This window comes from Equus caballus, chromosome 18 (assembly GCF_041296265.1).
Source record: "Equus caballus isolate H_3958 breed thoroughbred chromosome 18, TB-T2T, whole genome shotgun sequence".
Lineage (NCBI taxonomy): Eukaryota > Metazoa > Chordata > Mammalia > Perissodactyla > Equidae > Equus > Equus caballus.
Window position 1 is genome coordinate 42,495,691 of NC_091701.1, and position 13,879 is coordinate 42,509,569.

The 13,879-nt window shown below is 33.5% G+C and overlaps 1 protein-coding gene across 22 annotated transcripts in view; it reads left to right on the forward strand.

The window, feature by feature from the left end:
- The window catches only part of TANK (TRAF family member associated NFKB activator), an 86,575-nt gene extending 72,920 nt beyond the window's left edge, over positions 1–13,655 (forward strand). For 12 of the 22 annotated variants that reach the window (XR_011428509.1, XR_011428508.1, XM_070241878.1 and 9 more), the window contains 4 exons: positions 2,445–2,521; positions 3,162–3,277; positions 8,774–9,354; positions 12,799–13,655. Coding sequence is in view for 12 of the 22 variants with exons in the window: in XM_070241878.1 (XP_070097979.1) it covers positions 2,445–2,521; positions 3,162–3,277; positions 8,774–9,354; positions 12,799–12,978 (954 nt within the window). In the remaining 10 variants the exon portion in view is untranslated. Of the gene's footprint in view, positions 1–2,444; positions 2,522–3,161; positions 3,407–8,773; positions 9,355–12,798 lie in introns of all 22 variants that reach the window. The other 10 variants (XR_011428503.1, XR_011428510.1, XR_011428502.1 and 7 more) reach the window with 4 other exon arrangements.
- The last annotated feature ends 224 nt before the right edge of the window (positions 13,656–13,879 follow it).

Sequence of the window (13,879 nt, forward strand, 5' to 3'; positions counted from 1 at the left end):
TCTGAGTTTCTGGGGAAAGTGTTGGCGTCATTGACTATACCAGTCCTAAATCCTTTGAAAAAATAGTTTCAGAAAGTTGTGTCAGATTGGTACAATGGAAGATAGATTAACATGCTACACCCGTTCTAGGTAAACCCAGCTTCAAAATGTCTGTCAGAGAACTGCTTGCCTTTTTTCTTTGAACTAACATGTTAAAAGGTCCCTTTTTGAAATTTTTTCTTGGGATGCTGGGACCTAAAATTGTCATTCAAAATATATGAACATATTTATTTGATGTGAATGATAGAAGGTGCAGGTATTGCTTAGTACAATCAGTAATACTTTTCTTCAATAATAATAACAAAAATAATAGTAAGCAGAGCGTGTTCCTAACCCCACATAAGCTGAAGCCCTTAGTTTAGAGAGGTCATAGAAATAGATACTGCAGTAAGTGCGGCCTCCCTTCCCCTGGCCAGTACACCCAGAGAATCTCTTCCAGATCAGTTCTCCCACACCAGTTATAAAATGGAAACATCACAGATGTAAGTTGATACTAGTTATTTGCCAAGCCAAACACAAGCTTATCATTCTTCTCCTACCTTTTCCTTCACCTCCTTCTGTCTTCCCACCTGCTTAATGTTTTAGACGTCTTTAACGTCAGGACAGTCATTTCTAGTTTATCGTCAAAATCAGTACTTGGGAAATGGGATAGTCTTCTTTACCACTTTGTTATCTAACTTCATTTTTAGGCTGAAATTACGGAGTACTTCTTATTGATTCTTTCTAGCTCCTAGTAAGATAATTTTTTTCGCATTGAGAATGTCTAGTAGTAAATTTTAAGAAGAGATTAATCATTTCATTTAATCACTTATTATGATTTGTTTAACATATTACGTTGTCAGATGTTCCTATTATCTTAATACCTCTTCTCTCATTTTGTTGATATAGATTTACTATAATATAATCTTTTAAAAATTTCTTTCATACTTGTAGTATCCTGAATGGTTGGCTAGCTTTAAAATGTTTCCTTTTTTCCTAGTCCACACTAAAATTCATTGAGTATTCTAATTGCACATAATACTAAAGAAAAACCTTGTCTACCACTTTTAAAAACAAACTGTGAATGTGAAAATGTCTTCTGATGTGACGGCTTTATAAAGCTCAATAAAGCAGTTGTAATTCATAAGAAGACATGGCCTAAATATTTGTCAGACAGAAAGTATGCAGCAGCAAATGATCTTTATTATACCTCAGTCTGACAGCATAATATATAAAATCACAAACTGTTTAGGTCGCCAAGATTTTGTTTTACTAATTACTGTAAAGTAATACTCTATTTTAGAAATGTTAACCAAACATTCATATTTAGAAAAAGCTGGAAGAGTAGACCAGTAACTGAGCAAAAACTAATAAATTGAAGAAGATATTAATTTTAAGGAAAACAAACTGGAATCAAGTCTTCTTCTTAAAGAACAAGTAGGACTCCTAAGAAATTGAAAGAACTTTTTGAAAAGCAAGATTAAAGGAAAGTGTACTCAGATGATACACAATGTAATAAAAGCATCTATTTTAAAAATAGCTACAATTACCTTAATTAAATAAAATCTAAAAAGTCGCTAAATATAAATATCCACAGGTTTGAATTTGAACTAAAATAAGACCTATACAGTTTTGGCCAAATTATAATTTATGATTGTGTAATAATAGGACTTCAGATCTTTGAATTTTTCAATTTATAGCTTTAGAAGGTACACAAAATTTTTCTATATATGATTGAAGATTTTTTCAAAAGCCTAAACCATACAGTAGGTTATTACAACATGTTCTTTAATGTTGACTTTTGTCAGAATAAATGTAATACCAGTGTAAGCCACACGGTGGGAGTGAAAGGCAAGAACTTGTGGTAAAGTAGCTTCGTGCATAATTGCAGTATCTTTAAAATGCCTGTTAAATGCTAAGGAGCTGTCTGTAGTTTGGTTTTCTTTCTTCCTCTGATACAGCTGCATTCCTCAGCAAAGAATCTATAACAGAATACAAAGACAGTGATTTAAATGTATAGGCGAACAATGGGAAAGAAGTGAACACACACACACACACACACACAAACACAGATTCTTTTTTTTTTCCTAAAGTTTCTAGTCAAATAAGGTGCTTGGTAATCAGAGTAGCAATTTTGATCAATAGTTGAATTTGAATAAATTCCTTGAATTATCAGTACTGGAAATAGTAATTGAAAAAGTTACCAGAAATACTTCATGTCTTCATCCTGTTTTTCTACACCTTCATTTTCCTTTTTCCCTGATGGTTCTCATTTAAAGAAAAAAATCTATTAGACATTATATATATATCTGTAAGGTACCTAAACTTAGGATTTCACTGAGGAAGATAAATTTTCCATTGTGTTTTCTGTTAACCCGTTCTCATTTAGAAGCAATTTAAAGTGGTAATTATTTTGTGTCTTTAAGGTAAGAAGACAAGAGGTTTCTTCTCCTAGAAAAGAAACTTCACCAAGGAGTCTTGGCATTCCTTTATTCCATGAAAGGTAGTTCTATATCCTTTTTTACCAACTCTAAAAATCATAAATATTGAAATATATTTTTATTTATGTATTTTAAAATTTTAGCAATTGTAACAAAAAGTAGCCTTTTAGAACTGGAGGTGACCAACTCAAGGCTCTTCCATGTGAAAATGACCTAAATAAGTCATACAGTTAATAGCAGAGATGGATCTAAAAACTGAACTTTCTGCAGCTCTGGTATTTCAGTTGACCAAGTATTAATGCCACATTGTTTTATATGCATGGGTCTTAATGTGACCTTATCAAAGTAATGAATATTTAATTTTCTATTTAAGATGTTTACAGAGAACAAGAATCAATACATTGAAATTTCTAATATGAGAATGAGACAGCCAGCATAATTGTGATATATGAATAAGTAGATAGGCTTATTCTGCACTACATTTATGTATTAGAACTTTTAATTTATTGCTTACTTTGTGCTTGGCTCTCTAAATATTAGAGTAGTTTGGGGGACATTTTCTAGGAATTAAAAAAAATTTTTTTAACTTTAACCTTTCAATAATTATTTTGTGGTACATAAAAAGGTGCTATGTAAGTTTAATTATGATAAAAAATATTTGAAGATATAGCCTTATATTTTAAAATATTGGTTTATTTTTAGGGGTTATATAGAGAAGACTTTTTGTGATCTGAAAGAAGAATTTCATAGAATATGCATGCTAGCAAAAGCCCAAAAAGACCACTTAAGCAAACTTAATGTACCAGTCACTGCAACTGGTAAGGTTTGATTTAATGTATAGTAATATTAATTTTATTGGTTGAAATTGATTTCTTTTTGATTGTGAAAATATTTCTAAATGCTTAAGTGCTAGAGATCTGCAACTTGCACCTCACCATTGTAATGGGGTAAGTGTTGTTTAAGTTCCGTAATGTACTACATTATATAGTTGCTGGCTTTTTCCTTCTCTCTTTATTGTGTGTGGTACTATATAGATTGAATTGAATGAGATAATTACTAATCATTTTAATGAGAAGTCCCAACCTTGGAAAAAGTACAAAATAAATACGGGATATATCTCTCAAAGTTTTCATTGCTCTTTGGGAGTCTTATTAAACACTAATTCATGTATTAGTAAGCACCCTTGAAGCTGCACTACCAATAAATGAGCAGTAAGTAAAATTATAACCTCAAGTTTGTTTGTAAAAACTTCTACCTGAAAGTTAATTGAACACTACGAATAAATTCTTATAATTTGGTTCAAGAAATAAATGTTTCACATTTCATGTAGCCCATTCTGTTGGAGACACCAAGTGCAAATTTAGTATAAAATATAGCTTAAAAGGAACATCTGTTGCACACATGTGTTGCAGTGTTCTGTGAAAACTCCACCTTCCCTAAAATCCCAGACTGGCTTCCTGGCGCTTGCTCCAGCCTTTCCATGTGAACAGCTTATGCCTGACCACCAAGCCCTCCCGTAAACAGTAGGAAGGTACACTGATGATTTGTAGTGACAAACTCTCCTTTACCCTCGTGATCTGAGAGATTCTGCGTACAGTTCCCAAGAGATGGATTTGTGGTTTTCACTCTGAGAGAAGTTGCAGCAGTGCTAACACCCCTTTAATTAAAGAGCACTTTCCATTTCTTACAGCTCGTATATCTAGGCTATTTAAAAATCATTTTGTAGTATAAGTTCACTTTTTGCTTCCTACTACCATTTTATTTTCAGAAAAGGTAGACAATGTGGTGTTGGAGAAACAAAACAATCTCTGAAGACAGACATAATTTGTTTCTTCCCCTCATTTCCCCCTATGCCCCCAAAAACCACTTCAATTTTTCCATCTTAATTTTTGCCATTTTCGTGAGAAATTGATATTTTGTGCAGACTAAGTACTTGGACACTAGATACTTCTAAAGTAAAAGAATCATTTTTACTTAAAATATAGTAGCTATAGAGATGTAGTACCTAGAATTCATAAACATGCTTTTTTGAACATCAACATCTTATCAAAACATTGTAATGGTGAGATATTCATTGCTACACAGAAAACCTACCCCATTATCAGTGGCTTAATACTTTGACCATTTTTAAATTGCACAGGTCTAAATCTGAGTACGTATCTGTCAACTAGAACACTGAGTGTTTAACTTCAATTTCTTCCCCACTAAAACGGCTTCCTAACATTATTCTTATACTTTGTATTAACTGTGTCACAAATAATAAATATAACATTATCCTTGAAATCTTTTAGATCTGTTGTGCTACAGACTCCAGTGAAGTTTTGCTAGGTTCAAACAGAAACCAAAATATCAAATATTGTACTTCTGACAGTAGATCACGAGGAGAAAGAAATAAGAAGAAATGTTTTGGAAAAAGATGCCTATTCAGGCTTTTCAAGGATGAACATTACATTGAATAAAAATACAAAGAAACTATTTCAAATGTGATTTGTATAACACATCTAGAAAGAGTATATATAACATTTTTGTCCCTATGTTAATTTTTGTTCAAATTTGACTTTTACTTTTAAATACACAGATATAATTCATGAAAATTGCTGAGTTCTTAGTAGAATTGTACATTTCATTTTTATTACTTTGTTTTTGTTCTTATCCACATATGACAATAGCCTTGAGAAGGGATAAAGATAAAATGTACAGTTACGCAAATGTGGCTTCAAAAAATATACTATTTGGTCCATAAAGAAGGTTCCTATTTCAGTGGAGATCAGGAGAGAAGAATATAGAATTAGAGGTTACAAACAACCATCAGATCTTTTTCTTCTGTCAATATACGAGGTAAAAACTGAGAAGTAATCCAAATGGACAGGCAGTATTTAAAATATAGAAATCTAAAAATGTTTCTCATTTTACTTTTTTCCTTGAAAAAGTAAGTGTTCTTAAAATAGACAAAATAGAAAAGCAGTTTGCTCACCCGATCAAGTTTCTCAGTATAGTGTCAGGATGACGAGTGCTTTCATGCGCCTTGTTTGAGTTTTAAGTTTTCTGAGCCTGGATTTCTAGTAGCCTTAGAAATCTTAGGTTTAATTTTTTTTTTTTTTTTTTTTTTGTAAATAGTAACTCTCATGCTTGAGCACATTAATTCAGAAGATTATTTTAATGTGGCTGACTTATGCCAGCTAGCTATCCTGAAAGAAAATAATCTGCTTTATTATAGCTATTTGGGTTTTCCGTGTTCTGCTCACAATGAAGATAGGTCAACTACTGGAAAAGAAATTTAAAGCACATTTCTGTCGTTTGGGGGACTCCTCTATATATAGAAACCAGCATGTTCAATTTAGCATAGCAGTTCAGAGCACAGGCTCTAGAGTTAGGCTGCCTGGGTTTCAGTGCCAGGTCTACCACTCATTCATTAGCTGTGTAGCTTGGAATTAACTTCTCCCTGTCTCAGTTTCTTCACGTGTAAAGTGGGCATAATGTAGTGCCTACCATGTGATTGTTTTGAGTATTAAATGAATTAATGCACATACAGTGATTATAACAGTACATGGCACGTAGAAGTGCTATTAATGTTAGTAGTCATTAGCAGCAGCAGCAGATTCTTTGGCATTCACCCTGTTCTCCTTGTGAGTATCATTTTGATAAGTGTTTCTTCATTTTTAGGTGTTACAGAATTTGGTTACCTCAACAGTTGGTTTTCCTGATTTGTTATTTGCAATTAACAAATTTATAACCTACAAAGAAAGTACTGTTTCCTAGATTTTCCTGCCACTCTTAAGTCTACTACCAGGAAAAATGACTACTTGAGAGTTAATGGACTTTGAGAACCTCAGAGGACAAAGAAATCCTGCTAAACATTGGAGTTTAGTCTCAATTACCGTACTTTTCCTAGTCAGATTATCTGGTAAATATAGATTATTATACTTGGCTCTGCAGGGAAGAGAATCCAGATTCATCCAGAATGTATTTATTGAGGACATACCATGTGCCAGGCACAGGACAGGGTACCGGGTATAAGCAGGAAGCAAGACATAGTTCAGGACCTTACAAAACCTTACTTTAATGGGAGAAAGAGAGATAGACTTGCAAATACAATGCAGAGTATTTAGTTGTCAGGGCACACAAGAGTCAAGCCTAAACCAGTCTTGGGAAGCTGGAGAGAGTCATCCAGGGACATAAAGAACAAATAAGAGTTGGGCAAAGAGTAATGGGAGGGGGCATTTCAGGCAGTCCACACAGCATGTGCAAAGGCCCAAAGACAAGAGAACATGAACTGTACCAAAGTTCATTACAGCTGGAATAAGGAGTGAAACAGGTATGGTGAAAGATGAGAGCATGGAGAGGGGACCAGGGGCCAATCATGAACAGTTTTGTATGACTTTAAGGGCTGAGGGCCTTGGAAAGCCATGAAAAGTTTTTATTAGGAAGATAACATGACCAAATTTATACTTTAGAAATCTAAGGGGAGGTAAGGGGGATGCAATGTAGAAAATAGATTGAGTATGAGATAAATTTAGAGGCAAGGAAGCAATTCAAAGGCTATTGTAATAATCCAGTAAGAGAAGATAATAAGTACTAAAGAGAAGCAGGAGATATATAACAGGATGAACCAAAAAGTTGGTTGCATTGTACTACAGCAATGTCCAAACGGAAGATTTCTCATGTTGAAATGTGCTGTGGCAAAAGATAGAAAGGTGTCCTGAGATGCAAAGACCAGAGGAAGGGAAATGAGCTGACGTTTAAGTGCCTGCTAACCTGGACAGACACTATGCAAAGTGCTCTGCACACCCTGTCTGCATAAATAGGCATCACTGTTGAAGTCTCCATTGTAAATGTACAACCTCACTGACCACTACCTTTTTAGAGTGCTAATTTTGGAGGTCCGGCCCAGTAGTGTAGTGGTTGAGTTCTCGGGCTGCGCTTCAGCAGTCCAGGGTTCATGGGTTTGGATCCCAGGCACAGACCTACACACCACTCATCAAGCCACACTATGGCAGCATCCCATGTACAAAAAATAGAGGAAGACTGGCACAGATGTTAACTCAGCGACAATCTTCCTCAAGAAAAAAGAGGAAGATTGGCAACAGATGTTGGCTCAGGGCCAGTCTTCCCCACCCAAAACAATAAAGTGCTAATTTCTTTAATGTTTATCATTTGTCCATTTAATGGAAGTATGCACGTTACCAACCTCCAATCTCACTGCCTTCTTGAAATAGCATTGTGGTACACAATTTAGCTTTTTCTAGTGTCTCAGGATCATCAACATGGAGAGTGCTTTGATCATTACTTTTTTGCAGAGAATGTAGCCCTTGTTGGCCCTACACTAGGCTGTAGTGTTTTCCAAGTTCTTATATCTGCTTTTTGTTTTTCTTGTCTCCTCTCATGCTTTCAGCTCTTGTTGATATCTATGTCTGCCTTCAACAACTCATATCCATACCTTGTAATTTGCTGCTTCTAACCAGCTGTGAGCTAGGGAAACATCATCAAGCTTGTTAGAATAAATCTAAAATGAGAATAAGAGCAAAATTTATGTAGCTCTGGAGCTTGTGGCTCTAATTCTGACTCCTCAGAAGCTCTGTTTACTTACTTTCTAGCTTTTGCCTGTGTCCTAGAGAGCCGAATTTGTTCTGTAAGTGACTTCTAGATATATAAGCTATAGAGACCCTGGCATCTACCTGTTATCCACAGAGGCCATATATATATGTATATAAAATGAGAAAATTGTGTATTCACATAAAATTTTCTGAACATGCATCCCCAAATTACATTCTTCTTTTGCCTCCACTGTCTTCTTTCTCCCTAACCCCCACCACCACCACTCCCTCACATAGATTATTGCGAGTAGACAATGGCTAAATTGATTGGTGATAACTTTGTCACACAGTGATGTTAGGGGGAATAAATCACCTAATTCATATAGATTCTTACCTGTATGGTGTATATATATATATGCCTAGTAGGGATTTTCCTTTTTAACAACTGATTTGTCTAAGCAAGCTCACAGTTGCAGCTTCCATTACTGACAAATGTTTAAATGTATACACTACAAGCAAATGTTTTTTAAGTGTAGAGCAGTATAACTGTGAACAAGATGCAAAGCTTACAGCAAAACACCTAGGAAAAGACAAAGTAGTTAAACTGCAACTAATAAGCAATTGTAAATGGTAGCAAATGTAAAAAATCCCAATTGTCTTCAGTTGCCATAAAAACTAGTAGGAAAAATAATACTCATCTGTCCAAAGCTAATTGAACATTCAGATTTTTAAGAATGATTGGAATACGACTGTTTTCCTTTTGTGTTCTTTTCCTTGCAGAAACACAGTGCTCTGTGCCTGTACAGTGTACAGATAAAACAGATAAACAAGAAGTGCTGTTTAAGCCTCAGGCTAAAGATGATATAAATAGAGGTGCACCATGCATCACATCTGTCACACCGAGAGGAGTGGGCCAAGATGAGGAAGACACCTCTTTTGAATCACTTTCTAAATTGAACATCAAGTTTCCACCTATGGACAGTGACTCTACTTTCTTACATAGCACTGCAGAAAGACCCAACGTCCTTGGTCCTGCCACATCTGAGGCCGTGTGCCAGGATAAATTTAATGTGGAGTTCAGAGACAACCCGGGAAACTTTGTTAAAACAGAAGAAACCTTATTTGAAATTCAGGGAATTGACCCCATAGCTTCAGCTATACAAAACCTTAAAACAACTGACAAAACAAAACCCTCAAATCCTGTAAACACTTGTATCAGGACAGCTCTGGATAGAGCTCCGTGTTTGCCACCTGGAGATCATAATGCATTATATGTAAATACATTCCCACTTCAGGACCCGTCTGATGCATCTTTTCCTTCACTCGATTCCCCTGGAAAAGCCATCCGAGGACCACAGCAGGTAACTGTTTTACAGTAACAAATATATTATGTGTGAACACACATTTTGCCATACATGCACAGATACGCATCTCTTTCAGGTTATCAGACATCCTTTTTAAACTAATGACTAGCCAAATTAAGCTTTCAATAAGAAATCCAAGTCCTATAATAAATGACATGAAATTATAAAAGATGAATATGGTAAAACTCTGTTATAAAGTACCTTAAATTTTATGGCACATTTTAAAATATGTGTAAGCCTTATCCATATCTAGTGTGTCACTTTCTTAGCCCCTGTTATTCAAAGCTTTTTTACTCAGCATCAGTATTATAATGGGATTCTATATTAAATTTCATACTGTGAAACAAATGACATTTTTTTATTAAAAAGTTTATATCATACTTATCTTTACAAGAATGCATTTTTCATAAGTAAATAATCATATTGTATATTACTATTTATCAAAACAAATGAACTGTCTTTCAATTAATGCTTCTATTTCATTCTCAGTTACGCAGTACGTAGTCTGTAGGGTTTGGTTTTGGTTTTGGTTTCTAATCTGGCACTGAACCTGCAGCCTAATATATTTTTTAAATAGTCTCTGCATACATATGATTTTAATCAAATACTTTAATGTTTCTAAAGCTTGCAGACTACTTACAGCCCCCCAGTCCATTCCTATCCTCCCTTTTATTCAGGTTCTATCACAGAATGATTCCTTCAGCATAAAAAAAAAAATTAATGCCTGAAGGCAAATGAAAAATATATAATTGTTACAATAAACAGAAGCTCATGAAAATACAGATTAGTATAAATGTCTATATAACTTGCAAACATTTGTTTGATTTCTCTTTGCCTTGAGATATTAATTTCAAAAAAAAGCAACTTGGTGAATATCCTTTGGCTTTATAAGCACTCTTATAGTTTATAGCCTTTAAATCAGCATACAAAGGAGGTAGTAATCAAGCTGTGGTATGTTTTAGTAGTGGGGAAACGAGGCATCTCTGACAATAAGCTTTCATTATAAACTCATTTATGTTCTACATTATACCTTATTTCACATCATCATCTGAGTTATAGTTACTACTAAATGAAACAAATTAAACAATTTCACTTATTGCAAGAAGAATTCCTGTGGAGCTGTGAAGTGCATCAGTTCTAATGCTTGTTACTTTTTTCTCCATTCTCTCTCTTGCTTGTTCTTTTACTAGTTAGTCTGTGCATTCATGTTTCAGTAGATGGCACCCTGCATTGTGCATTTGCTTTCTATGCTACAGCAAGGGAAACAGCTGGTATGTGATTACAACTTGATGGAAAAGTATTCAGCTTAAAAAATGCAGGAGAATTGGTGTTGAGCTGTCACAAGACATGGGGCATAAGGTTAGATAATTGATATTTTGGCAGAAAAGGCAAAGAAATTAGTTTGTTTTGAAGGCCATGTTACAGTTTAGGATTGAAAGAATATTTCTTAAAATGGGTTTTTAAAAACATTTTGCTATTATATGTGCATTAATAAGGCTAGTATGATAAATACAGAATCCTTGAGTTGTTGCTAATAACAAAGAGAAGTGAAATTTTGGTTACATATTTCAAATTTTTACTGTATATCAGTCATTACTACTTAACACCTTTTTTAAACATTTAGCTACCATAAAGTCTAAAATTTATCTTCTTATTTTTGTTCTATGTGCTTTGCTTTTCTTATTACTTTACTGAGTCAGTTATTGGGGTCCCAACTGAATTCCAGGAAGAGATCAAATCTGAACTAATAGCTCCTAATAGAGGAGGATAGATAGGGACTTTGAAGATAAATTGGCAGTAGAAGATTGGCTCACCAAATTTAGAAGCTAAGTTGCTTCTAAGTCTATTTATTACTATTTTATAGACCTTAAGAATTATCTTTAACATAATAATCTTTTATTTATATCATATAAATTTCCCATTAGAGTGATGCATATTAATCAATTGTACTTTTTGTTTAAACTGCAAACAGTGAATTTTAAATCTAGTTAACTCTAACTAGATTTTTGCTTATATACTCACAATTATTACTGCTCTTCTTTTATCATGGAAGAAAGATTTTTCTAAAGAAAATTATTTTACCCCAAATTTCAAAATGTATACTTAAATATTACTATTTTTTGTAATAAAATTGCCACTTCTCACAAGGAATTGAGTCAGTGTTATTATAAGCCCTCTGTACTGATATTTAATGTATCTCGGTGCTTAGACAGACTTTGTATATTTACACCAACTGTACACAGCTGTCCAGTAAGATGTTTATAAGAAAATAGTGATGCCGTGAAACCCAAATGCTTCAATTAGTAATATACTGTTTATATAAGTGATTGGTTAACTAGAATGAAGGACATTGGTTAAGGGAATGGAAACTAATGCTGTGTCAGGTGTTGGATTAGGCTGTTACTTTAAAAACATATTAGTAATGGGAGTGCAAAGAGGTCTCTTTAAATTGACTTTTTGAGGTGATTTTCCTCAAAGTATCAAAATTTAGCTATGTCAAGGTAATTTACCTATGTCAAGGTAAGAATGCAAATTTAAAAAATAATTTGGCTTAGCACATTTTAGAAGAAGAAGATATTCCAGTCCACAGACATTTATTGAGCACCTACTGTTGAACTAAATGCTTTTTCTTTCCCTTCTAGACTTTTTTTTAAAAAAATAATAAATGCAGTTAACATTTAAGGGTATATATGTGCTGCTTATAATGGAGGTAGTTCTGTTGAATTATGATTTTCCATAATCCTTTAATTGGGCACCTATGGGCAGGTTTCACTTTATTCAGCTGCAAGAAAGAGTAAAGAAGACCAAACTCTGCGCTATATAACAGGAGCAAAATAAGAAGTCAAAAGAATGCATCCAGTGTCAGATTTTGTTGAATGATTAAATATTTGAGGTTTCAAAAAACAACTGATCAATGGAATTTGTTTAGTACCTTATAAGAAAAGAATTTCAGAAATCAAAACACCACATTTCTATATGATTTATTCATTGTATATTTGCTTATAAATAGTGAAATTTAAATTGCTCTTGATCAAAATGCATGTACACACAAATCATGTCTAGTGTACTATGTATTAATAAAGGCCCTATAAGTTAAGGTTTCTATTGTAAAATAGAAAAGATAGAATTTAATATTTAAAAGTCTCAATTATTGACTGTTGTTGCAAAATTACTGCCATTGTGATAACGGGTTTTAAAATGTGCTGATGTTAAAGCTGGTGGGTTTTTAAATATGTGAAGACAAAGTGCATGAATGTGTATTTTAAGTGATTCTTAATCAAAATTTAGTTGTGCCCTTTATGAAAAAGAGAATTGAGTCGTGTCCTCATGCTAACTCTATGGAAAGGTCATTTGCTTTCATATTAGGGAATTTGAAATTCAATGCAAGTTGATTTTAAATACAAATAACAGAAGATGTTTTTGTTTATTTGTTCCCTGCAGCCCGTTTGGAAGCCCTTTCCTCATCAAGACAGTGACTTATCATCGGTACTCAGTGGCACGGGCGCAGAACTGCATATACCTCGAGTATGTGAATTCTGTCAAGCAGTTTTCCCACCATCCATTACATCCAGGGGGGATTTCCTCCGGCATCTTAATTCACACTTTAATGGGGAGACTTAAGACGCATTTGAAAACAGACACACCAAGTTCTGTGTGATGATTTGGGGTTTGTAATACTATAAATACTTGATTGCAAACTTAGTTCAGGATCATTTATTGAAGAATCTACTGTCAGACCTATTTTAATTTTTTCTAAACGTATACTGTAACTTTTATTATCTTTTAAAGGATCATTCTGTACAAAACTGCAATTCATTGTATTCATGTTTACAGTGTTTACCACCATAATTCAAAATTTATGTATGTGACTTATGGAATTATAGAATCATAATTTATCTTTGTTTCAAATATCTAAGCTTATTGCTTGGATTTCTAGTTAGATCTATTGAATTTGGTGATGTCAAATGTTTATAGAGTTTTTTCATATAAAAATTTAGGTTATTTATGCTATAGGTGATGTTCTTTTTGAATAAACCTCTAATAGAGAATAGCAGACAACATAAAAATCTAAGTAGATACCAAACCTAAGACATTTGTTGCCCAGTGATAAAATCACTGGTAGAATATTTAAACACTTTAGATTTTTTAAAATAATATACATGGTTTTAATTTTTACTATGTGTATAGCTACATGACAAAATGAGTTAAATATTAAAAAGTTACTTCTGTTGTGATTATTAATGTGGTCTTTGTTCCTGAGTAAAAAAATAAATCACATTTTTGAGAAGTTTATAAAATTCATGTTTTCTTTCCAGTAACCTGATAGAAGAGTGATACCAGATCTAGTGACATTTTATTATAACTAGTAGATCACTTTGAATTTTAAAATTACTTTTCAAACTAAACTTGCTAAAGAGACATTTGTATTTAATGAGAGCAAATCTAAAACCTTGTAAGGACTATCCATATTTATTAATTTATATTAGAAATGTTCACATTCTTGTTGAGAAACTTGTTATTC